This window comes from Spermophilus citellus (assembly GCF_964194105.1).
Source record: "Spermophilus citellus genome assembly, chromosome: 4".
Lineage (NCBI taxonomy): Eukaryota > Metazoa > Chordata > Mammalia > Rodentia > Sciuridae > Spermophilus > Spermophilus citellus.
The window spans coordinates 129,629,365-129,657,322 of NC_138185.1; the positions used below are offsets into that span (position 1 = coordinate 129,629,365).

Below are 27,958 nucleotides of genomic sequence, written 5' to 3' on the forward strand. Positions count from 1 at the left end.
CATTTGACTAGGCTTAGGAAATGCTGGTGGGATGGCCAAAAGGTGGGAAACAGGTGGTCTGAAGGGGGAAGGGCAGCCAAGGACACATTAATGAACAAGTATAGCTTCTTGTAGGGAGGGGTAATTCCTGGGACAAGTTACCTTAGCAACAGGTTGGAGCTGGGGGGGATTCTTTTTTTTTTTTTGCCTTTATACCTGTACTTTTTTTTTGCATTACAATTCTTATTACACCTATATACCACAATTTTTCATGACTCTGTTTGTATATAAAGTAAGCTGACACCCAATTCGTGTCTTCATACATGTACTTTGGATAATGATGTCCATCACATTCCACCATCCTTGCTAATCCCCTGCCTCTTCCCTTTCCCTCCCACCCCTCTTCCCTATCTAGAATTCATCTATTCCTCCCATGCTCCCCCTCCCTACCCCACTATGGGTCTGCCTCCTTATGTCAGAGAAAGCATTTAGCATATGTTTTTCTGGAATTGGCTAACTTCACTTAGCATTATTTTCTTTAGTGCCATCCATTTACCTGCAAATACCATGATTTTATTCTCTTTTAAGCTGAGTAAAATTCCATTGTGTATATATGCCACATTCTTTATCCATTCATCCACTGAGAGGCATCTAGGTTGGTTCCACAGTTTAGCTATTGTGAATTGTGCTGCTATAAACATTGATGTGGCTGTGTCCTTGTAGTATGCTGTTTTTAAGTCCTTTGGGTATAGACTGAGGAGAGGGATAGCTGGGTCAAATGGTGGTTCCATTCCCAGATTTCCAAGGAATCCCCATACTGCTTTCCATATTGACTGTACCAATTTGCAGTCCCACCAGCAATGTCTGAGTGTACTTTTGGGGATGAAATCAAAATAAAATTTCTTCTCAGCAAAAGAAACAATCTGTGAGCTGAACAGAGAGCCCACATCCTGGGAGCAAATTTTTACCTCTCACACATCAGATAGAGCACTAATCTCAAGGGTATATAAAGAGCTCAAAAAGCTAAGCACTGAAAAAACAAATAACCCAATCAACAAATGGGTTAAGGACCTGAACAGACACTTCTCAGAAGAGGATATACAATCAGTCAACAAATATATGAAAAAATGCTCACCATCTCTAGCAATCAGAGAAATGCAAATCAAAACTACTCTAAGATATCATCTCACTCCAGTCAGAATGGCACCTATTATGAAGACATATGATAATAAGTGTAGGAGAGGATGTGGGGAAAAAGGTATACTCATACATTCCTGGGGAGTTCTTGATAAGGGTGGAGGAAGGGCTCTGAAGGAATTAACATTTCAATCCCTCAGGGGACAGTCTCCAACTTGCCGGACTCACTCAAAATTGGCCTCCTTGATCCAACCTGACTCGATTTACCTATCTACACTGACTGCCTGTCTAATTCTGGCCTCAACATCATTGTGTATACATACCACATTTTCTTCATCCATTTATCAAGACACCTAAGCCTGTGAATTGTGCTGATATAAGCATAGATATGCATGTATCATTATAGTATGCTAATTCTTTAGGATAAATACTGAGGAGTGGTATAGCTGGGTCATATGGTGGTTCCATTCCTACTTTTGTCTACTGATAAGTGATTTCCATACGGGTTGTATTAATTTATAAAAAGTGTATAACTGTTTACACAAATTGTATAACTGTTCTTTTTTTCTCCCACATCCTTTCCATCATTATTCGTATTCTCGATGGCTGCCATTCGAATTGGAGTGAGATGAAATCTCAGTGCAGTTTTGATTTGCATTTCCCTGATTGCTAAAGATGTTCAACATTTTTTAAAATATATTTGTTGACCATTTGTATTTCTTCTTTTGAAAAATATTTGTTTAGTTCATAGGCCCATTTTTGATTGGCTTATTTGTTGGTAAGTTTTTTGAGCCCTCTTTCTATATGCTGGATATTTTAATATATATCCAGAAGAGTAACTGATAAAGATTTCTCCTATTCTGTAGGTTCTTCTTCATACATTTGTTTCCTTTGCTCTGCAGAAGCTTTTAAGTTTGGTGTCACCCCATTTATCAATTCTTGATATTATTTTCTGAGCTTCTGGGACCCTATTGAGGAAGTCATTACTCACACCTGTATGTTGGAGGGTTGACCCTACATTTTCTTCTAGCAGTTGCATAGTTTCTGGTCTAATTCCTAGGTCTTTGGTTCATTTTGAGTTGACCATGTGCAGAGTGAGATATAGAGATCTAATTTCAATCTTCTTTATATGGGCATTCAATTATCCCAGCATCATTTGTTAAAAAGGCTGTCTTTCCTCCAATGTTGTTCTTGGCATCTTTGTCAAGGATCAGATGACTGTATCTGTGTGGATTTGTCTCTGTCCTCTACTCTGTTCCATTGATCTCTAGGTCTGTTTTTATCTAATACTTTGCAGTTTTTGTGTAACTCTTTTCTTTATAGCATGTCTGCGTTCTCTTCTTCCCTGTTTCTTAATGGGGGATTTTCTTTAGATCTGGAATCAGCAAATTTCATAAAAACCACTTGGGTATTGTGGACTATGGCTTTAGCTTTCAGCCTTTCTGGGTTTCACTGTCCTTACTAAGGTTGCAAGCAAATAATTTTTCTGAAAACTATTGTGGGAACAGAGTATCTAAAACAGAGCTTGACATCTTTAGTACCTATAATCATAAACATTAACCATTTGGGGAAAACTTGTTTCTAAAAAAGCCCTCAGGCCACAGACCCCTAGGTTTTACTTCCTCGCCCCTTAAAATCCTAATTTACAGTGCTACTGGTGATCCCTCTGTCATCCAGTGAAAGGGGAAGAGTCCAGTTTTCTAACATTTACCCCCTAGATGGAGTGGATTGGGTGGAAGACTGTGGAAGAGGAATGTGTTGGGAAGAAGAATTAAGGAAGTGGGATGAGATGGCAGAGAAGATTTGGGAACTTCAGCCAGGAGCCCACATTCATTCATTTATTCATTCAAGAAACAGGGGAAAGGATCTGGTCTGCTTTGTTTCGAAGCAGTTTCATATATGGTAGTTACTCCTAGCCAGCCTCCCTAGTGATGCTCTGGTGGATTGTTAACTGTTAAATAAACTAATCTCTACAATTACTTGCTCTGGGGCCTGTACTTGGGATTGCTTCTGTGAGAAGCAGCTCATTTGCAAATCAGTTTAGTGACTTGGAGCATCTGTCCTTGATTGGGGACTCTGTGATCACATCATGGTAGGCCTTGTTGTGCTCAGCCCTCACTTGGGCTTCTTCTTGAGTCTCTGTGTTGGTGGCTACAGAAGACAACTGCCTATTTTTATGTATGCCATTAGGGAACCCCACTGTCAATCCCAAAGCAAATTTTGGGTAATCTTTATTTAATTCGGATCATCTCAAGCATAACCTCCAAATTTGGTAAAAATTTATCAGACCCTCCTTTATGCATGTTATGATCACAAAAAAGTCAGACTGACACTTTATTTATAAATTATAGTTTCTGCTGTGTGTTAAGGATATTTTTAAGGTCTTCTTATCACTCCTGTCTCCTTCTTCCTCCCTCACCAATGTAGAGAATTTTGCTTCCCTATTTCCAACCAGTCCTCTATTCTCTCCTTCTCATTTCACTCTCCAAAGAAAACCATGAACAAAACCCACAAAGACAGGTGTTGTGGGTCAGTCCAAATTTAAATTTAGATTTATTGCCAACCCAGGCCAGGGAGTACAGTAGGGTCCCAACTGAGGGGTGGGGGCCTTGCAGTAGCAGGGGCTTCCCCTCTAATCTCTTGGTGTTCAGGAGAAAATGGCAACCCTTGAGGTGGTATTATTTATGTAGACCCCTGGTGGAAGCAGTGGCATCCCAGGAAGGATTAGACTATTCATAGTGTGTTGTTATAACCTCTTGGCCCTGTGGGAAGTTCTTCAGAGGTGTTTTTTTTTTCTTGACTGGACTTTTCCATTGTGCCTTTTTAATTGTCATAAGCATTGAAGTCCTGCTGGAAATTTGGCCTTGTTCCCAGATTGCACAGCAGTGTGTGACCATAGTCTTTTAAATTTTTAGTCCTCATAAACAAACCAGCTTATATGTACTGTTGTTCCCAAAGTCCTTTCAGGAAATAGCCTGAGCAAGTTAGCTTCCACATCAGTTCAAAGAAGTGCCCATCTACTCATAGAACTCAAAGCCCCGACTGAGATGGGCCAGTCGGCCAGAGCTGAGGGCCTACTCTCCAGCAGATACTGGATTCATAGGAGGAGGCATAGAAGAGCTCTGGCGAGGCAGGAATAGGGGGCACACAGATCATTAGGGATGCCCATGAAATTTCCATGAAAATGCAACTTTTCATTTTTCCTTTGCTCTTTTGTATACCTTCTTATCTCTCTGGAGAAGGTGTATACTTGAAATCTCTGTTTCTCTAATTTTACAGGTATTTTTAGTTCTTTTTTTCCGATGTCACAAAAGAAAAGTCAACATTTTGTTTGAAACTGTCTAAAATGTCGTAAGCATCTAAGCATCCTGGAGAAAAAAAAAATTAGCACGATTAAATTAATCTCAAAGGAAAATTTAATTTGTTCCCCTGGTAATTGTCCAAAATTAGTTCTTTGTGGACAAATCACTATTCATAGGACATTTACTAGTTCTAGAACAGTCTTTCAGACGCTGGAACGCTAAACCAAGGCCGGAGGGTAGAAAAAAGAACAAGGTTTGTGACACTGTCAGGCAGTTTTGCTTTGGGGGAAGAGGGAGGCCTGGATCACCCCTACTGCCTGCCCCGCTCCTGAGGTCTAGGTGGGAAATGAGCTCCCCAGCCAAGCCTGGCAAAGCACTCCCTCAATTGAAAGGACTGAAGTGGATGTTCTTGCTGATGGGATTAATGTGAGCCCTTTCCTGGGCTTTGTCTTAAGGAGGTCCTGTTTTTTTTAGGGTGAGGGCTGTAGAAGGAGGGTCAGTGAATTCACTAATCAAGAAATATTTGAAGATTTCTCATTTCTGATGCATTTCTAAGAAACATGTTTCATTTGAGAACACACAGGACTGTATGTGGCTTTGTTCTTTAGGCAATCCTCAGAACTGCTCAGAACTGTAAACCTCAGTTTCCTCATCTGTAAAGTGCTAGTGAAATAGTGACAGTTTATTGGGGGTTTTTTAGGACTGCTTGAGATGATGTATGTACAGCGCCTCAGTGTAGTGCTCAGTATGGGTAAGAATACAATACCTGTGAGCTGGTGGGGTTGTGTGACCCAGAGAAACCATTACACAGAAAGCCACATGTTCTCTGTCCTGTGCCCAAGTTTTGGTGAACAGGGTCATCCTCATTTCCTTTGACCATAAAAATAATTAGTCTGCTGTCTTCAAGGTTTTTGAGCATGCTTCCTACTTGTCAGAAGGAAAATAAATCTGTATGTGAGCATATATATGTATATATGCATGGATTGTCTTTACCATAGATATAGCACATTTGTATGCATACATATAGATATGCATAATATGCACATATTCATGCACGCACATACACAAATATACACTTTGTGCACATACGCACACGTACACATATGTTTATATATTTTCATTACTAGAGACATACATCCATAGTACACACACATCTATAGTAAAGACAATCTGTATGTTCAATATTAGTAATCTTAATTTATACCATTTTAGTTAATATATACATTCCTTTTGTCTCCCTGCTAGTCCATAGGATTCATTTGGATACCCCTGGAGGATGGGCACTCCTGGAAGATGGGTCACATTCTTCCAAAGGTTTCATTGGTGGGATAATCCTGTGGTTGCATTAGCTTGGAAAGTCAAGCAGGAAGGCTTGCTAAGGGAGCATCGGCAGGCCAGGTACTTCTGTTCTGTTGCTCACTGTTTTCATAGCAGCAATCACTTACTTAAACGGTGTCATCAGTTGGCAGGTGTATTTTTGTATTCCTGCCTCTCTCTCTCCAACTGAAGTGCAAACTTGTTTTAGGAGGGTGGGGATTTTATTTGCATTCGTAGCCCTGGCTCAATATTATTGTAACTGACATGTATAAAGCCTTTCATAAAGATGAATTGGATAATTGGGTAAATGTTGGGGAAATGTGCCCTCTGCATATTCCCTCTCCATACATATTTTTGCTCATGGTTGGCAGCCCAGGCTCAGGAGAATATTAAGATAATGATGAGGATTGTAGCTGATGTCTATTGACAGCTCTCTGCACAGCCTCTTCTGTGGCTGATGCAACCCCAGGTGGGTTCATCCATGAGCATCCCATTTCTTCGTTTACTCCACTCCTGAACACTGTGAACTCCATTTTAGGCAACATTAATGCTGAGAAGCTGAGTTTCTCCTGGTATTAGTGAGGTGCCAGACGTTGGATCTCTAGCCCATTTGCCTCATACGTGCATTCTTTTAGGATCTTTGCATAAACATGAGTGTTTCACATATTTCCTGAGTGGTGCAAATGCCTTTTGGCCACTTCCTCTTTTATGCAAGAAGTCTGTGGACACAGTTTCTTTTTGGTTTTAATTTTATGGTTTAGTGATAATCTCTCCCTTAAAAATCAGGATTATTTTTCTCCCTAGAATCTAGATTGTATCATAACAATACTCCATCTGCCTCCTCTTGTGGCAAGAAAAGCTAGATATTTCCCCTTCAAGTTCTAGATGGTTACTTATTACAGCTGTCATGACATAAAAATGTCTCATCAAGTGAGGAAAGAGTGCTGAGACTGTGGTACTGATTGCAAAAGCTTTGGGTCTTGGCCTGTGGGATTTACAGGTACAGGCAGTGTCCCTGGTCAATGGCTGAACATAAGTTTAACCTTCCATGATGCATTCTTTCAGGCAAAAGTGGAGATAAAAGTAGATTGTTATATGAAAACATAAACTGATCTTGAATGTATTATTGCCTGATATATATATTTTTTTGGTTAAAAAAGTCCATATTTAGGGCTAGCCTCAGGAAAGGCTTGGTCTAATTTCTTTCTCTACATTTCTTAGCTGTATAGTCAGTATTAAGTTAATTCTTAGCAACCTCCCTACTCATGACCCTAAGATGCTAACAAACCCCTAGGGCTGCTTGTTTCCAGGTGGGGATGAAATAGGAAAGAGAAAGCCTAAATTTTCAGCAAATTCCAGAATTGACCAGTCATGTGCTTGTCTATGAACTCAAAATTGTAATTACGAGGGTGAACCATGTAGCCGGCTTATGTTAACTTGAGCCTGGCCCTGGAGTTACAGGATGGGGGTTGAGTCTGTCTAGATAGAGCTCTTTTAGTTGAGGGGAAAGGGAACATAGTCAAATGTGTATTAGAGCTGGACTTGGAGTACTGAGGTTCATTTTTAAATTTTTTATTGGTTCTTTTTAGTTTTATATGTGACAGAAAAATTCATTTTGACATGATTATAAAAGCATGGAATATATCTTGTTCTAATTCAGTCCCAAGTACCTTTCTTCCCTGCCCCCTTGCTCCCTTTCCTCTATTGATCTTTCTGCCATTTACCCATAGATATTTTAAAAATTAATTTCTTGTGGATGTATGTGATGATGAGATTCACTGTGGTATATTCATATTTGTATATAGGAAAGTTATGTCGGATTCATTCTATTGTCTTTCTTTTTCCCCTTCCTTCTCCCTTCCCTTTACATTTTTTTTTCTACATTTCCTCAGTATCTAATATGTGAAAGCCTTTTCATGAACTTATCTGCTGTTTTTTGGTAAAATGTCTCATGGGATTATTATTTTTTTATGTCAATGTTTTTCGTATGTATGTATACCTTCTGATTTTATTTGATTTTAAATTTTTAATTGTAGTGAAGAAGATAAAATTTACCATCTTGACCATTTTAAACTCCAGAGTTCATTAGGGTCATATGTACTTACATGGTTATGCAACAGATCTGCAGGACTTTTTCATCTTGCAAAACTGAAACTCCCTACCTGTTGAGCAAATTCTTTTTTTTTTATTGGTTGTTCAAAACATTACAAAGCTCTTGACATATCATATTTCATACATTAGATTCAAGTGGGTTATGAACTCCCATTTTTACCCCAAATACAGATTGCAGAATCACATCGGTACTCCCATTTTTACCCCATATACAGATTGCAGAATCACATCGGTTACACATCCACATTTTTACATAATGCCCTATTAGTAACTGTTGTATTCTGCTACCTTTCCTATCCTCTACTATTCCCCCTCACCTCCCCTCCCATCTTCTCTCTCTACCCCATCTACTGTAATTCATTTCTCTCCTTGTTTATTTTCCCATTCCTCTCACAACCTCTTATATGTAATTTTGTATAACAGTGAGGGTCTCCCTCCATTTCCATGCAATTTCCCTTTTCTCTCCCTTTCCCTCCCACCTCATGTCTCTGTTTAATGTTAATCTTTTCTTCCTGCTCTTCCTCCCTGCTCTGTTCTTAGTTGCTCTCATTATATCAAAGAAGACATTTGGTATTTAGTTTTTAGGGATTGGCTAGCTTCACTAAGCATAATCTGCTCTAGTGCCATCCATTTCCCTGCAAATTCCATGATTTTGTCATTTTTTAGTGCTGTGTAATACTCCATGGTGTATAAATGCCACATTTTTTTTTATCCATTCATCTATTGAAGGGCATCTGGGTTGGTTCCACAGTCTAGCTATTGTGAATTGTGCTGCTATGAACATCAATGTGGCAGTATCCCTGTAGTACGCTCTTTTAAGGTCTTCAGGGAATAGTCCGAGAAGGGCAATAGCTGGGTCAAATGGTGGTTCCATTCCTAGCTTTCCCAGGAATCTCCATACTGCTTTCCAAATTGGCCGCACCAATTTGCAGTCCCACCAGCAATATACAAGAGTACCCTTTTCCCCACATCCTCGCCAGCACTTGTTGTTGTTTGACTTCATAATGGCTGCCAATCTTACTGGAGTGAGATGGTATCTTAGGGTGGTTTTGATTTGCATTTCTCTGACTGCTAGAGATGGTGAGCATTTTTTCATGTACTTGTTGATTGATTATATATCCTCCTCTGAGAAGTGTCTGTTCAGGTCCTTGGCCCATTTGTTGATTGGGTTATTTGTTATCTTATTGTTTAATTTTTTGAGTTCTTTGTATACTCTGGATATTAGGGCTCTATCTGAAGTGTGAGGAGTAAAAATTTGTTCCCAGGATGTAGGCTCCCTATTTACCTCTCTTATTGTTTCTCTTGCTGAGAAAAAACTTATTAGTTTAAGTAAGTCCCATTTGTTGATTCTTGTTATTAACTCTTGTGCTATGGGTGTCCTATTAAGGAATTTGGAGCACAACCCCACAATATGTAGATCGGAGCCAACTTTTTCTTCTATCAGATGCAGAGTCTCTGATTTGATATCAAGCTCCTTGATCCATTTTGAGTTAACTTTTGTGCATGGCGAGAGAAAGGCATTCAGTTTCATTTTGTTGCATATGGATTTCCAGTTTTCCCAACACCATTTGTTGAAGATGCTATCCTTCCTCCATTGCATGCTTTTAGCCCCTTTATCAAATATAAGATAGTTGTAACTTTGTGGATTAGTCTCTGTGTCCTCTATTCTGTACCATTTGTCCACACGCCTGTTTTGGTACCAGTACCATGCTGTTTTTGTCACTATTGCTCTGTAATATAGTTTGAAATCTGGTATCGCTATACCGCCTGATTCACACTTCCTGCTTAGAATTGCTTTTGCTATTCTGGGTCTTTTATTTTTCCATATGAATTTCATGATTGCTTTATCTATTTCTACAAGAAATGCCGTTGGGATTTTGATTGGCATTGCATTAAACCTATAGAGAACTTTTGGTAATATCGCCATTTTGATGATGTTAGTTCTGCTTCTCCATGAACAGGGTATATTTTTCTATCTTCTAAGATCTTCTTCTACTTCTCTCTGTAGGGTTCTGTAATTTTCACTATATAAATCTTTCACCTCTTTTGTTAGGTTGATTCCCAAGTATTTTATTTTTTTTTTTGAGGATATTGTGAATGGAGTATTTTTCCTCATTTCCGTTTCAGATGTTTTGTCGCTGATATACAGAAATGCCTTTGATTTATGCGTGTTGATTTTATATCCTGCCACTTTGCTGAATTCATTTATTAGTTCTAGTAGTTTCTTTGTAGACCCTTTTGTGTCTTCTAGGTACAGAATCATGTCTCCCGCAAATAGTGATAATTTAAGTTCTTCTTTTCCTATTTTTATGCCTTTAATTTCTTCCGTCTGTCTAATTGCTCTGGCCAGTGTTTCGAGAACTATATTGAAAAGAAGTGGTGAGAAAGGGCATCCCTGTCTTGTTCCAGATTTTAGAGGGAATGTCTTCAATTTTTCTCCATTCAGAATGATGCTAGCCTGAGGCTTAGCATAGATAGCTTTTACAATGTCAAGGTAAGTTCCTGTTATCCCTAGTTTTTCTAATGTTTTGAACATAAAGGGATGCTGTACTTTGTCGAATGCTTTTTCTGCGTCTATCAAGATGATCATATGGTTCTTATCTTTAAGTCTATTGATGTGGTGAATAACATTTATTGATTTCTGTATATTGAACCATCCTTGCATCCCAGGGATGAATCCTACTTGATCATGGTGCACAATTTTTTTGATGTGCCTTTGTATCCGATTCGCCAAAATTTTATTGAGGATTTTTGCAGCTAGGTTCATTAGAGATATTGGTCTGTAGTTTTCTCTCTTTGAGGTGTCTTTGTCTGGTTTAGGAATCAGGGTGATGTTGGCCTCATAGAATGAATTTGGAAGAGCTCCCTCTTTTTCTATTTCCTGAAATAACTTGAAAAGTATTGGTATTAATTCTTCTTTAAAGGTTTTGTAAAACTCCACTGTATACCCATCCGGTCCTGGGCTTTTCTTGGTTGGTAGTCTTTTGATGGCTTCTTCAATTTCATCCATTGATATTGGTCTGTTCAAATTGTGTGTATCCTCCTGACTCAGTCTGGGCAAATCATATGACTTAAGAAATTTATCGATGTCTTCACTATCTTCTATTTTATTGGAATATAGGTTTTCAAAATAATTTCTAATTGTCTTCTGTATTTCTGTAGCATCTGTTGTGATATTGCCTTTTTCATCCCGTATGTTAGTAATTTGAGTTCTCTCTCTTCTTCTCTTCGTTGTCATGGCTAAGGGGTCTGTCGATCTTATTTATTTTTTTGAAGAACCAACTTTTAGTTTTGTTAATTTTTTCAATAGTTTCTTTTGTTTCAATTTCGTTGATTTCCACTCTGATTTTAATTATTTCTTGCCTTCTGCTACATTTGCTGTTGTTTTGCTCTTCCTTTTCTAGGGCTTTGAGATGAAGTGTGAGCTCATTTATTTGTTGGTTTTTCCTTTTTTTGAGGAATGACCTCCAGGCGATGAATTTCCCTCTTAAAACTGCTTTCATTGTGTCCCATAGATTCCGATATGTTTTGTCTGTATTTTCATTTATCTCTAAGAATTTTTTGATTTCCTCCTTTATGTCTTCTGTAACCCATTGATCATTCAGTAACATATTGTTCATTTTCCATATGATGTAGGATTTTTCCTTCCTTCTTTTATCATTGATTTCCAGTTTCATTACATTTTATGATCAGATAAAATGCATGGTATTATCTCCACCCCTTTATATTTACTGAGGGTTGCCCTATGGCATAATATGTGGTCTATTTTTGAGAAGGATCCATGTGCTGCTGAGAAAAAAGTATATCCATTTGATGATGGTTGATATATTCTATATATGTCAGTTAAGTCTAGGTTATTGATTGTGGTATTGAGTTCTATAGTTTCTTTATTCAACTTTTGTTTGGAGGATCTGTCCAATGGTGAGAGAGGTGTGTTGAAGTCACCCATAATTATTGTGTTGTGGTCTATTTGATTCTTGAACTTGAGGAGAATTTGTTTTATGAATGTCGGAGCACCATTATTTGGTGCATAAATATTGATAATTGTTATGTCTTGTTGGTGAATGGTTCCTTTTAACAGTATATAATGTCCTTCCTTATCCCTTTTGATTAACTTAGTCTTGAAGTCGATTTTGTTCGATATGAGGATGGCCACCCCTGCTTGCTTACGAGGACCGTGTGCGTGGTATATTATTTCCCAACCTTTCACCTTCAGCCTGTGTACGTCTTTTCCAATCAGATATGTCTCCTGGAGGCAGCATATTGTTGGATTTGTTTTTTTAATCCATGTTACCAGCCTATGTCGCTTTATTGGGGAGTTTAAGCCATTAACGTTTGAGTTACTATTGATATATGGTTTGTACTTCCAGCCATGTTTGATTATTTATCTTTTTTTAAATTTAGTTTGTTTCTCCATGATTAGCTTTCCCCCCCCGCCCTCTGTCTTTACCGAGGGACTTCCCACTGATGGTTTTGGTTATTGTTTTTCATTTCTTCCTCATGTAGTGTTTTGCTCAAGACCCTTTGCAATGCTGGTTTTCTGGCTGCAAATTCTTTTAGCTTTTGTTTATCATGAAAGATTTTTATTTTGTTGTCATACCTGAAGCTTAATTTTGCTGGATACAGAATTCTTGATTGGCATCCATTGTATTTCAGTGTTTGAAATACATTGTTGCAGGATCTCCTCGCTTTCAGCATCTGTGATGAAAAATCCATTGTTAACCTTGTTGGTTTACCCCTGAATGTAATCTGTCTCCTTTCTCTTGTAGCTTTTAATATTTTCTCTTTGTTCTGTATATTGGATATCTTCATAACAATGTGTCTTGGCGTTGGTCTATTGTGATTTTGTGTGCTCGGTGTCCTGTATGCATCTACAATTTGTATATCTGTTTCCTTTTTTATTTCTGGAAAGTTTTCTGTAATTATTTCATTCAGCAGGTTACTCATTCCCTTGGTTTGAATCTCTGTACCTTCTTCTATCCCAATGACTCGTAAGTTTGGTTTTTTCATGTTATCCCATATCTCTTGGATGTTTTTCTCGTGATTTTTTACCAGCCTTTCTGAGTTGGCTAGACTCTTTTCAAGATGATATATTTTGTCTTCATTATCTGACGTTCTGGCTTCTACTTGCTCCACTCTGTTGGTCATACTCTCATTTGAGTTTTTAAGTTGGTTTATAATTTCCTTCATTTCTAGAATTATTGTTTGATTTTTTTATAATCTCTATCTCCTGATAAAGATGCTTAACTTCTTCTTTTATCTGTTTATGTAATTAATTTTCAATGTGTTCTTTCACTGTTTGAATTTGCTGTCTCATATCCTCTTTAAGGTTCCATTCCATCTGTCTAAGGTATTCCTTGAGTTCTTTATATGACCATTTTTCTGATGACTCTAGGTCCTCCTGAATATTTAGGCTGTCCTGCATTGTTTGTACTCCTTTCTTCCTTGCTTTTTCATGCTGCTCATGTTACTTCTTGTTCTGTTTGACTGCTGAGTTACTGTTTACTCCTATAAATTTATTTGATGCTTGGGAGGAAATGTATTAGAAGGGAAGGGAAGAAGTCACTAAAGAGAATGAGAGTAAGCAGGTAGAATTCAAGGAAGGGGGAATAAGAAAATTGAAAAGAAATGAAAAGACAAAAGAAAAAAATAGAAAATAAAAAAAGAGAAAAATTTTTTAAAAAATAATAATAGTAATAAAAAATGAAAATTAAAATTTAAAATAAAATAAAATAATTTAAAAAATTAATAAATGCAGTCTTAGAGTTTGATTAACTTCTCTTCCAGTAGGTGGAGCTGTGCCCACTGGGCCAAGCTTCTCCTCTCAATAGGCGGGAACCAATCACTGTGCAGCAGCTCTTCCTCCCAGACTGGGCGGGTCTCCAATCCTGAGTGTCTCGGGCCTTCTCTTTTGTCTAGTCACTTCCCCACTCTTCCTCAAGCCAGGCCCATGCTCACCACAATACTGGCTACACGCCAGGTCTGCTGCTGCTTTGAGCCCTGTTTTCATGAATGCCTGGGCACACTCTCCCTGTTTGCCATTCCCTCAGACCCTACGTTTGTAGAGCTTGGGGCTGAGAACTCCCAGCAAATTTGCTTGCCCTCCGGTAGCCACGCCCCCGGTAGCTGGTGCAAGAGACCTCAGTTGTCAGCACCGGTGGGAGCGGTAACCTGGAGTTCTGCGCCGCGAGTCCCGCGCCACTCCTGATTCCCTCGGTCTGGCTATTGCGCTCATGGGAGAGCTGGGAGGGGCCCTTAAGGTTTCCCCGTTGCATGGGGAGGGATGGCTAGGGGATTTCACACCTGTGGCTGCTGGTTTCAATGAAGTTATCTCCTCCGCTGCGTTCTGGTGAAGTCAGTTCTCTGCCATGGTGTTATCCCATGCAAATGGTGACAGTTCGTTCCCTTTGCCGGGTGACCACTGCAATGGGTGGGTCCTGACTGTCTCTCCCAAGCCCCGTTTCAATCCTGTGGCCACTGCCTATGAAGGCTCAGTTGGCATTTACCTCCGTAAGTTCAGAAGGGCCGACCAGTTGTTTCAGCGGGATCGTTAGTGCTGAGTCACAGCAGTTTGGCTGAGAGAAGCAGGCGAACGGGAGGGAGCTTGAATGCAGCTGATTCGGGCTCGATGTGTGTTCTGAGAGGCCCAGACTATTCGCCCCAGATCCACGTCAGCTCAGCATTGCCTAGTGATCCTGAACAAACAGCATTTGGACAGTTTAGGACTCCCTATGCCCGCGCAGCTGAAGAGGTCAGAGACTTGATCTCTCCGTGCCCACCGCCATGTTTGATCTCCTTCCCTTTACTTTTGATAAATTATTTTTGTACTGATTTGTCTCACACTCTCAAAATATTGTGTCAGATTTCCATTTGAGGTAGCTGTTGATGTCCGTCACTGTTTTTAGCTTTTTGTCTTCTGTATACATGGTGACTCTATTGTCTAATGATTTGTGAGTATTCAGGTTAAAATATTAATATATGGGTGTGAGATTCTTCAAAGCTTTCTCTTTCTCTTTGGTATGGCAACTGTATTTGAAAACATGGTTGGGCCATTGTGAGTAACAACGATGAGAGGGCTCATGTTAAAAAAGTAGCATGAGGAAGAAATAATCTTATTGGATGAAATTATGAATATTTAGGAGTTGTTAGCTTGGCATAGTCAGTTTATCCTGTCTAGTACATTGTATGTGTTTTTCCCCTGGGATTATTTGGGAGTTGCTCAAAAACAATCCTGTATATGTATAATTCTTTCATGTAAAAATGCTTTAATTTAATGTAAAATGGTTTTACATTTATGACTTTATTTCCATAATAGTTCTATAAATATATAGATGAGAAATATTATTAGCACTATGTTCCAGTGGAAAAATCAAGGTCAACTTCCCAAATATTCTGTTTGTGAATTTCACAGTGTGTGTTACTTTCTATTTTTTTAAGGCAATACACTCCCATTGTGAGTAAATGGGAATCTTATTATCAAAATAATGTTTTCTATTTTATTAATATTTTATTGATGGTCCACATTTTAGTCAGTTTTTTTTTTTTTTTACTATTGTTACCAAAAGACCTGATAAGAACAATTAGAGGAGGCAGTTTGTTTTGATGCTTGTAGTTTCAGAGGTCTCAGTTCATACATGGCCATCTCCATTCCTCAGGGCCCAAGACAAAGTAGAACATCATGGAGAAGTGCGTGGAAGAGGAAAGGGCTCAGAACATGATGGACAGGAAGCAGAGAAAGTGCTCAGCTCACAAAATATAAACCGCAAAGACACATCCACCAATGACTCACTTCCACCAGCCACACCCTAACTGGCAACAGTCACCACTCAGTTAATCCCTATCCAGGGATTAATGCATGGATTGGGTTAAAGCTCTCATAACTCAATCATTTCACTTGTAAACCTTCTTGTATGATCTCATATATGACCTTTTGGGGGACACCTCATATGTAAACCATAACATTTTGCCCCTGGGCCTCAAAAGCTCATGGCCATCTCATAAAATACAGTTAGTTAATTTTCAAGAGTTCCCATAGTCTTAACAGTTTTAGCATTGCCCCAAAGTCCAAGTCCAAAGTTTCCTCTGAGACTCAAGGCAAACTCTCAGCATAACCCCGTATAAAAATCAAAATCAAGTTACATATGTCCAATATATAAAGGCTCAGAGTATACATTTCCATTCCACCGGGGAGAAACAGAGGCATAGAAGAAGGGATGGAACCAAAGCAAGACCAAAATACAGCTGGGCAAACAAGTCCTGCAGCTCCATGTCCAGCATCTGGGATACATGATGATACTTAATTTGGGAGATCTCCACTACAGCTTCAGCTTCCCTGTCCACACATTGTTCTCTCAGGGGTTACTGATTCTGCTGCACTTCACCAGGCCTCTCAGGCCCTGACTGTAGCATCTTGTAATCCTGCAAAACCAGCATCATGTGGTTGCCGCCATTTCAAGCAGCAGTCAAGTTTCCAGGGACTATGGCTTCAGCCACCTGAGTGCCTGTGTGGCTGAGCATGGTGAAATAACTTCATAGGCACCCATCTACAAGCAGGGTGTCCCCATGATTTCTTCTCAAAAGAATTTTACTTTTATACCCTTGTGCCTGAGATGGGTGTGATCTTGCTAATTCCTGAGATGCCCACAAGTCATCTTTCTTATTGTCTCTGAGCAAAGTCTTTAACATTTTTTTTTTAGTGGCTGTAATGACTTCAACAACCACAACTTCCTTATCCTCAGCTTTACTCACAGTTTTCTGGCCAAACTGTGAGTTTTTTGAGTCTTTCTTCCTTGCTTTCTGCTAAAAGCCACCAACAATATCCATGCCATCTCCTGAATTGTATGCTGCTTGGAAATTTCTTCTACCAGATTAAGAAGTCCATCATCTACAAATTCAGCCTCACAGAAGGTGTCAGGACACAGGCAAAATGCAATTTCTTAGCCAGAATGTAACATGAATGGCCTCGAGCCCAATTTCCAATAGAGTTCTTCTTTTCCTCTGAAATCTCATGAGCCCATTCACTACTCTCCACAGTCAAATCAACATTCTGGTCTTCAGAGTTCCCACCAGAATTGCCCATTAATCTCTGTTTACAACAATCTAAAACTTTTCCAACTTGTATCACTAAACATTTCAAAATTTCTCCAACAAATTCCAAAAGGCTCCAAAAGCTTCTGAACCACATGGTCAGGTTAGTCACAGCATCAACCCCACTACTTGGTACCAGTTTCTGTTTTAGTCACTGCTTTTTCGCTGTTGTGACCAAAAGACCTGACAAGAACAACATAGAGGAGGAAAAGTTCATTTTGGGACTCACAGTTTCAGAGGTCTCAGTCCATAGACAGCTGTCTCCATTCTTTGTATCCTGAGGTGAGGTAGAACATCATGGTGGAAGAGTGTGGCAAAGAAAGAGGCTCACTACATCATACCAGGAGAAAGAGAGATTCCATTCAACAAGGACAACCACCTCCTCCAGCCACACCTGTCTGCCTACAGTTATCATCCAATTAATCCTTATTAGGGGATTAATGTACTGATTAGATCAAAACACTCATAACCCAATCATTTCACCTCTAAAGTTTCTTGCATTGTCCCACACATGAGCTTTTGGGAGACATCTCACATCTAAACTAGAACAGCCTGTTTGAGGAATTTGTCATTTTTACTTTCCCTCTCCCTTCTATTAGTCAGCACTGAAAAGTGAAAAAGACTTTCACCACTGCTGCTTCTGTTGAGAAGGCTAAAATAAGGGTGTGGTTATGTATACTATTTGTCTGCATGGATCTTTATGAGGGGAAAAGGGGATCACTCTTGAGGGGAACTGAAAGGGAATACAAGGAAACTGTAATCATACATCGGCAATGAATAACTAGGGCTCTGACTGAGGGGTGACAGGAGAGGAAGAGATAGATGGAAGTACTGGTTCCTTTGGTAAGAAAGTGCCAGCAGGCTTGAGAAGAGGGGAGGAGAGGATGATTATCCTGACAGCAGAGGATTCTGAACTGGGATGAAGAGGGGGCGCTGTAGAGACCGAGTCCCTGGATTCAAATCTGGGCTGCACCATTTATAAGCTGCATAACCTCATGTAAGTTACTTAACCTCTTTGAATGTTGGATTTCCCTCTTTATGATGGAGTACTTATTTCATAAGGATGTTCTAAAGATAAAATGGGCTATAAAATATAAAGAATAGTATATATAATAAGAGCTTGGAAAAATCTGCTATTATTATTATTATTCGTCATTCCTTCTGCCATCACCCTGGTGGTGGAAGCTGCCCATCATCTCTCACCTGGAATAATTCAAAGACCTCCTGGTTGCTATTTTTATATCTATTCTTAGTCATCTCCAATTTCTTCTCCACCCTGAAATTTTTTAACATAAAAAAAATCCCATCAGGTAACTTTTTCTTTAAAACCTTTTGGTAAGCCCTCCATTTCTTAGTATGGATTCCTAAGAGCTTCTCCCTCTAGTCCAGCTTGTGCTGAACCCTCTAGTCCTGACTTACAGTCTCTTTTAGGTCAGGCCATCTTCTGTCTACCTTGGAGCTTTATTAACACGTTTTAGAGGAGCAATGCGTTGTCCTCATCCTGACGTTGAGAGCCATGTGGAAGGCTCTTTACTGATGCTACATGTACCTCTGCAGACCTTTACTCACAGTGCCTCTTGGAGTCATTTTCCTGATGGCCAGTCTTGCAGGAGTAATTGGTCTTGGCTTCACTTTGAGCTCTTGGGAGTGAGTTTCCCATAGGGAGTGGGTGGTTTCCATGCTCCCTAGGGCTGGCTCTTTCCCACTGCCTGGAAGGCCTGCCCTGGTCCAGCATGGTCTTTGATGATGTGCTTTAGTCTATTTCATCATGGAGCCAATTGACCAGCCCATCTGGCTAACAAGCTAACACCATGGCTTCCAGCCTGGCTTCCATTAGCACCAGACATGGCACACGGATTCTCCAGGGGCCACTCCCTCCTCCTTATTTTCTAGTTTAGATGTTTCTAGTATTCTGTAGTGGAGAAGTAGTTCTAAGATGGTAGAGGTGAAGATCTTCTGTGCTGTATTATAGAGTAAGTCATACTAAAATCTGACTGTAAGCCCATAGGCCAGCTCTCAAAATGGCTAACTATCAATGTATCTGATTTAAGGTCTTCCTAATGTTATAGGCCAAGGTCCTTCCAGGTAACTGAGGCAGCATAAAGCCCCCTCCCTTCAAACCCCAATTCTTGCAATCAAGTCAAAATTATTTCAGACATGTCACTCAGAGTAACAGTTATGAATTTATTAAAGTGATGGGAAGGGAAAGGTGATAGTCTTAAGGGAGAGAGTGGGTTCTCTCAGGAGAGGGACAGTGTGCTTCTCCTGTACTCCATTTTTTTATTGGGGATCAAAAAGAAGTTTCCAGAGAGTCCTGTCCAGGTTTACCTCTTGACTTTTGACTGACAGCAGGATGACATCGGACTTTCAAGTCCTCACTGCCATGACAACTCTAGGTCACCGTGGCCCATAATAAGTGGATATAATTGTATTCTTAACCATAAATTCTTATGGATTTTATGGATAGGGGGAATTATCCTTATCTCTCTGAGTTTCAGGATCTGATCTCTGAAAAGGGTCACAAAAATTTCCACCTTTAGGCTAACTTAGGTTCCTCACATCAATATTATTTTAGGCTTGCATTTCTCCTGCTGATAAGAGGTAGTTTGCCAAGGACTGTAACATATCCAGGCTACTTAAGGTAGGCAGGGCTGCAGGTAAATTGCTTCTTGGAAAAGAAAGCATATAGAGATCAGCATAGTGGCCCCATTTTATAGAATTATTCCCTTAATTTCATGTTCCCATTACTTGCATCTGTCTGTCCTGTCACTAATACATTTTTGAACAAGGAGTAGATGGACCCAGAGATTGTCCAGGAGGGGGAGCCCTTGTTCCTTGCTCCCAGCCGAAGATGTGCAGGTTTGCATCATCTGTGACTAAGTTACAACAGAGCCAGAACAAACATAATCATTGTTATATGTCAAGCTAAGTAACTAGAAGAAAATTGTCATAGTTTCTGGTTGACATTATCACTTCATCCCACAAAATTAGCTCCTCACCTATATGGAATTCAGGAGAATTTCTTTATAGTTCTTACTATGATTTTGACTGACACAGATGTTGTATCTATCCTTTTAGCAAGATGCAAGTTTAACCTCTGTTTAAGTTTTAACTTAGAAGGAAAAAATAAAATAGAATTTGATATATAAGATAAGTGGTTAACTGTTTTTTCTCCTTTGCTTTCCTCTTCCCCAGTATTTTCTCCAAGTTCCCCCTTGAGGAAAACATCATGATTGACAGTTTCTACATCCTTCCTTTCCAGCCCAGCTCTTGAGTAGGTAACACACTGCAGTTACTCATCTTCAGCTAACAGAGCAGTTTTTAGCACATTACAGTGATCAGACCACTAAGCTGAGAACTCTTCTCTTAACCTCTTCTTACTTTCCCACAACTTGTAGCACCTGCTAAATGGTCAAAATGGTCATTTAGCAGAAGGTTTAATTTTATTTAAACAGATAGCAGTGATTACTAGGAACACAAACAACCTCATTAAAAAAATCTATTTAGGGGGCTGGGGATGTGGCTCAAGCGGTAGCGCGCTCACCTGGCTCACATGGCGGCCCGGGGTTCAATCCTCAGCACCACATACAAAACAAAGATGTTGTGTCCGCTGAAAACTAAAAAAATAAATATTAAAATTCTCTCTCTCTCTCTCAAAAAAAAATCTATTTAGGGCATATTGACTCTGAATTTTAGCAGGACTTATCACCCTGACTTTGTCATGCTGTTTTTGTGGATAAGATAGAGTTAAGCCTCAGTGGAGTACAAGTAAATGGATTTGTAAGTGGTTAAATAAAATGTATTTAATATGTTTTATATAATACCTTAAAATGTTATTAACATTGATCTATAGAGAGATCTCTGGTAATTTACTATAGCTTTATTTTATTTTATTTTTGGTATTGGGGATTGAACTCAGGCCATATCCCCAGCCTTATTTTGTATTTATTTAGAGACAAGGTCTCACTGAGTTGCTTGGTACCTCACTTTTGCTGAGGCTGGCTTTAAACTCATGATCTTCCTGCATCATCCTCTCAAGCTGCTGGGATAACAGGAGTGTGCCACCACGCCAAGCTAGCTTTATTTTTAAATGAACAATATTTTCATCTGTGGCCATATCCCTTTTAATGTATTTGTCTTTGGAAGAATATATAAAAGGTATGTACTTAAAATTTTCTGATGATACAATGCTGGGAGGAATATTAAATACATTATTATAGCACACTTAAGGTTTAAAAATGTTTTTTCCTATTAGTCTTATATAATAGGAATATATGAAAGATCTTGTACATTGATATTAAAAAAATAACTGCAATGTTTAGGGAAGGAAAACTGAATAAATAGTGGTTTATGTAAAAATGATCTAGGGATTTTGGGTGATTGAAACTTAATATGAATACATATAGAGATACAGTTTCTAAAATGCTGATGAAATTTTAGGGCTTGTTAACATAGTAGTTCAGAACACTGAACAGCAAAGTCCCACTGTACATGGTTTGGTTGAACTAGGTCTGTAATTTGTGTTTGGCTTTAGGTGCTATGTTTTAAGACAGATTTGGAGAAGTTGGGGTAGATCAAGAAGAGGCTGACCAATAAAAAATGTCTGCAAAATAGGTCATGGAAAAAGACCGAGAGGTTTAGAAATGTGGATTAAAGAAGATTTAGAGGAGTTCTATGAGTGGTCTTCAAATATTTGAAGGTTACTGGGCATGGTGGTGCATGCGTGTAATCGCAGTGAACTGGGAGGCTGAGACAGGAGGATTGAAAGTGAAAGAGGCTAACCTTGGCAATTTAGAGAGACTCAAACTAAAAAGTAAATAGGGCTGGGGATGTAGCTCAGTGGTGTAGTGCCACTGGGCTCAGTCCCCAGTACTGAAACCAAACTAAACGAAACCAAACAAAACCAAAAACAAACAACAAAAACTCCCCAAAACCAATTATCAACATGGAAAAGACAGACTTAGTCTGGGTGACCTGAGGGATGGAATTCAGTATATAACAAGAAATTATGGGGAGGCAGATTTGGTTTCTCATAAGAAAGACTTTTCTAGTAATTCCTGTTCTTAAATGGGAACAGGCTGCCTTTAAAGGCAGTAAGTTTTCCGTCAGAGGAGACCTTCAAAGACAATTCTAAGGGCCCTTTGTCAAGCTCCTAAAGGACCATGCTTCAGGAAGGTGGACTGGATGACTTTTACACAGATTCCTTCCAATGCATGGGCCTTAGCATGAACTCAATGCCATCATATAGTAGGTACTTAAGTAATACCTATCAAAGGGGTGAATGCACAAAAGCAAAAATATCTAATCAGTGGACTTGTGCAGTTGATATATTTTTTAGTAAGGGTGATTTTATGGCACCACATAGTCCTTTCATCTAGCATGAGGAGTATGTTATCTTGGGAAAGATGAAGGGCTTGGGCCACGCAGAGTTTAACATTTCCTAGATAACTGGCTTCTCTTTGTTACTCTGGCGTGATTCATGCTCATCTTTGGACATTTCAGAGCTATAATGAGCAACACCTTGCCTCATACTAACACGATGCTATTTCTTTTTCAGGATAATCGTATCCACACATCCAAGTACAACATTCTTACCTTCTTGCCAATTAATTTATTTGAACAGTTCCAAAGAGTGGCAAATGCCTATTTCCTTTTCCTTCTGATATTGCAGGTAATGTTTGGGTTGTACTTCTTCATTATCTCTTAAAAATATTCACATAATTTGGAAAAGTAAGTTAATTTACTCTGCTAAATGTTTGCGATGAGGTAAAGCCATCCTTATCAGATTTTTTAATGTTATTGTTGCTGTTTCTCTTCACAAATGTGGGAGTGCTAGGAATGGGTAACACTCAGGGCATTCATCATTTTAAACACTGAGGTCATTTAAAAAATGCAGACTTGCACTTTATTTGAACCAAACCAGAGCCTAATAATAATGACTGTTCATTGCCTCCTTTCTTTTTTTATCTTCCTCTCATGATGACAGTGTGGGGATTGCTAGAGTTGAGGCAAAGAGCCTTTGCTGACTAAGACTGAGAGGGTTGTGGTACTTAATTTGGCACATTTCATTTTGATCTAAGAACAATGACATATTTTATGTGCATATAAAATGAATGATGTTTGCTGTATGTTATTTCACTCTAAAATGATTATTCTTACAGTTTTGAGTGGTAATTTGTTAATTTCTCCCTCCTCATCTGACTAAAATTTAAGCTTAAATGAAATTTTAGCTCTCACTGATATTTTGGGAAGGGAAAAAGGTATAGATCAACAAAGATGCATATATATATATATATATATATATATATATATATATATATACACACAGAAAAAGTTCCTGTTAGTCAGTTATTTACTTAGTATTAATTTTGGATAATTTAATCAGATCATACTAGTTGATTCAGAATGTGCTGGGCTTTGTTTTAGTTTGAAGAGGTAGAAGAGGGGTTGGATGTGTGAAGTATAGATTATAAGCTTTGGGTACTATTTTCCTTTAATCGAGTAGCTATTTGTATTAAGAATCTTTGGGTGGAAAGTGGCAGAAATATAAATTAATTTAATCAAAAGGTGAATATATTCAGGGTCATATTTCCTCTCTAGTGTGGTTAGACTCCTGGGCAGTAACAATTTGATGAGGATGTAGCTTCCCTTCCTCTGGTCTCATCCCTGTTGGTCATGAGGATTCTCCTGTAAATTCTTAGTATCTGGTGGCCCTGGCAGTTTTAGACCTATCTTCCTTGCTCTCCAGTCTAACTCTAATATGAGATAGATATGTAAATGGATAGAGACAGAAAGAGAGGAGGAGGGAGGGAGGGGGGGGAGAGAGAGAGAGAGAGAGAGAGAGAGAGAGAGAGGGAGGGAGGGAGGGAGGGAGGGAGGGAGAGATATTACCTTTTATCTCTAGCAAATATCTTGAGATTATTTCTCATTACTAAACTGATCACTGTGGCTCAAGGATTTGAGACAGTGATTGGCTTGACCTAGATCATGTGCCAAAGTGGGAGCCAAAATGGAATCACCCAACAAAATTACGAGGACTGAAAGCGGAGGGGGTAGGAGAGTTCCTTAAGAATAGGGATATAGTTGAGAAACAATCAGGAAAAACCCCCAAATAAAAATAAAACAAACAAACAGATGAGCACAATTAATGAGCAACTTACCGTTTATTGAAGAAAATGTAAAATCCATTTCTTCATGTAACCCTTCACACCACTGCAGAACTTAGGATCCATTTCTCTGATGGCTTTCTTACCTGTGGTCAAAGCCTCAGTTCATGCAATTTCTTTTAATATTTATTTTTTAGTTAGAGGTGGACACAATATCTTTATTTCATTTTTATGTGGTGCTGAGGATCAAACCCAATGCCTCACGTGTGCTAGGCGAGCGCTCTACCACTGAGCCCCAGCCCCAGCCCCTAGTTCATACAATTTTATATTTGGAAAGTACATTTGAGATGGTTCAGACCAACCTCCTTTAAACTTTCACATGACACTAGGAATAGGATCCAGCTTTTCTACTAGTCCAACATTTTTACTGCCTCCTCAGAGGAGTTTTATTTTATTTTATTATTGTTTTTACTTTTAATTGACACACAATAATGTACATCTTTATGGGGTATAGTGTGGTAATTCAGTACGTATATACAATGTGTGATGATTAAACCTAGGTAATAAGCATTTCCATCTCAAACATTAATCATTTGTTTGCACTTGGAACCTTTGAAAGCCTCTCTTCTAGTTATTTATAAAATATGTGTAATAAAAACCCTATGGACTAGTGCAAAAATAATTATAGCACATAATCTAACTGAATGAATTTTTCTGGGAATCAAATGATATATGGAAAATACCTGGCTCAGTGTCTGGTGCAAGGTAGATATTCAAAGGATCTTTCTTTGAGAACTGGTGTGAGAAGGCGTTGGTAAAATTATTAAAAGTTAGATGAGAAGCTGAGAAAGACAGGTGACATTTAACAACATGGAGAAAGACCACCATATGTGAAAAATTTCAAGAAAAGTTTACTTCTCAACTTGCTTTAGAATTTTCATTTTTTTTTCAGTTTGAAAATTGGCAGAATGATGCTTCTACCCTATGTGTCTTATCAAATGCAAACACTGAAATTATTGGGTTATTCTACATTTGTACAAATAACAGGATATAATTGCATTAATTTCTGCCAAGTCTTATAGAATTAAATAACAAAATTGGAAAATATATTTCTTAAAGCTAACAGCCCTAAATTATTTGAAATATTTATTTCAGCTAATTCCAGAAATCTCCTCCTTAACCTGGTTTACTACCATCGTGCCTCTGGTTCTGGTAATAACTATGACAGCTGTCAAAGATGCCACAGATGACTATGTGAGTATTTGTTCTTGAGCATGATCGAGGTCTCAGTTCCAATGGCAACATCTCAGAAATAGAAAGTGGAGATCTATTTGAAGTTTTAGATGAAACTCTTTTGGTGAATACCACGTGATAATATTTTTCTATTTGTTTTGCTATCTGCTAATATTGGTGTCATAGAAGCTGTGCCTCTTTAAAAGCAAGAGGCTTTCAATATCTAGACACACTCCTTTGTTTTATAGATGAGGAAACTAAAATTCATAGAGAGCTTGCAATTTGCATAGGATAATACCACCTACTTGTTGAAAAGCAAACTGGATTTAGAACACAACATGCATTCACACAGTGAGGTATTATTTATCCTTTATCAGATGTCTTTGTCTAAGTTTTGGGAGTTGGTAAGCATTAGACACTCTTACATATTGTGCTCATTATACAAGAAGTTTCAAAATGCCTAAACAATTTCATGGTGCACATTGTGACTCTGACATTTGAGGTTGAATTTGGTCAATGATACCTTTGGAGTAAGTGTATGGTTGTTCCATATTATCGGACATTTCAGGGAAATAGTATTCATTTAGATGTATGAGTTCCTAAATAATGTCCTTAAAGGTCTCATTCATTATAGTCACACTTCATTAAAGAGAAAAAATAGTAGAGTAGAAAAAACATGGAGGAAGACATCTTACCATTCCATTGACTAGCATAGCAGTAAGTGGACCTCTGACCCTTCCCTTTTTTTGTGTGATGGAGCTAATGACATAAGCACTGTTGGGAGGATAAAATGAGGTGAAGGATAAAATGAGCACCAGATAGATAGCTGGACTTACTGTGAGTACACTATGAATGCTGGTCCTCTGCTCCCTTCCTGCCTGGAGCAGATCCCCTCTAAGACTTTGTATTTATTTCTAGAGTAAAAATTGTCAAAAAGAGTCAGCGTGGGCCTGAGAAGACCAATTCTAATCCTTCTAGACTCCATCTGTTCCAATACCAAAACCCTTTTGCAAAGCCTGAGCAAAAGTGGGAGTTCCATCCTGAAGCCCAGAGTGTGGGTTGCTCAGATTTTGGGGAGGTGGTGAGCTAATTGGCATTTTTCTATGATGCTTAACTATTCAATTTAGAGGAGTATTTTCAGATTACATACAGCTGTGACTAAACATGAAGTCTCCTGCTGATTTTACTATAGTTAATGTTTGAAAGTGCTTTTATTTTTTGTGATAATATGCTAGTGCAATAGTTGAATATCTTCATCAGTAAGATATTCTGTCTTGGCAGGAGATAGCTGTCACTCTGAAATGGGGAAGACTGGAGAGTTTAATAATGAAGGGGTCATTTACAAGGAAAAGCACCTAGGCTAGCAACATGGGCTGCCCTACTATTGTAACTACTAGGCCTGAAGAAGAAAGGAAGGAAGCAGTTACCAGCCCTGGAGCTATAGCTGGGGCTGTTTGCTGCAGCTGGGGCTATCTGTAGAGAACATAGCCATTGCTAACTCAACTAGAAGGAAGCAGGGCAATAAATACCCTCATTTTACTCTTCTCTGGCTTTCTGATCTTCAGTACCACCTATTGGCCAAGGGCAACCAGAAACAAAGACCATAGGGGACAACTTCCCATGGGCACAGGGCAGAATAGAGAAATTTAAGGTAAAGATATGGAGGAGCAAACAGAGGATGTTTGGCAACCCCACTAAACCATGTACTCAGAAAAATGTTTCCATCTCTAGTGTTCTATTGGTAGAAAGAAGTTTACATATCAGTGAATGGGCGGGCTCAATTTACTCCTAAAAGTTTATAATATTTAAATTATTTTAATCTTAAAAATGCTAAATAGCTTTGTCTTCTTATTTTTACTGGTAATATCCGTTAACTTATACCTGTGTAATACCATGCAATTATATGTATCAGGGATAGCATAATAGAAAGATTGTGATGGGTTTTGAAACGATGTTAAAAAGAAAAGATTTGGTTGAAGCATTGTATATGTTGTGCTATTGATACAACATTTAAAATAGAAAAGAATAGTCACTTATCTTTATGATTACAGTCTATAAAATCAAAGTTTCATGTCTTCTAAAATTATCCCCGTTCATATGTGTATGTAAGCTAATATGCTGAAATAACGTTGTCTCAGTCTATTACAATTTACACTATTATCTATTACCCTTGTTCTAATAACTTGTAATAACTAACAAATAATATGATCTTGAAAGTTCATGTAGAAACATTTATCTCAATGGCTACCAATTTCTGAGTCTAGTGAGGAGCTTATAATACATGGATTCTTTCAAGCAATATAAGATATTTACATTACTGGAAATATGATCTCTTGGGCATAAAATATAAATTCACACCAAATGTGGTTCAGTATTGTATTCTGATTTTTGTTTTAAATGCTTGCTATTTCATAAGATCACTGTTAACAATTAGAATTTCTGGAGAATAAAAATACATGTTGTTACAAGTAATTTCTTGACTTCAAAGAAATCCATAAAACAGAATCAGTGATGTTCCAATAAAGTATTGAGCACATATGTGAGAGAAATGGAAGTCCCCATTCTTGGTTGGAGTCATCAAAATTAATGTATGGTTTTCTCTGGTACTATGTGACAGAGGAAAGAACACATTGTCTTCTTAGAAGTGACTAAAAATGTGTGAGAATTGGAATTGTGAGTCGAGCA

The 27,958-nt window shown here is 38.5% G+C and overlaps 1 protein-coding gene across 1 annotated transcript in view; it reads left to right on the top strand.

Annotated features, from left to right (window-relative positions):
- The window catches only part of ATP8B4 (ATPase phospholipid transporting 8B4 (putative)), a 253,104-nt gene that overhangs the window by 56,098 nt on the left and 169,048 nt on the right, over positions 1-27,958 (top strand). Inside the window, exons 4-5 of the mRNA XM_081291345.1 lie at positions 22,492-22,605; positions 25,196-25,294. Of these exons, the coding sequence (XP_081147471.1) occupies positions 22,492-22,605; positions 25,196-25,294 (213 nt within the window). The remainder of the gene's footprint in view (positions 1-22,491; positions 22,606-25,195; positions 25,295-27,958) is intronic.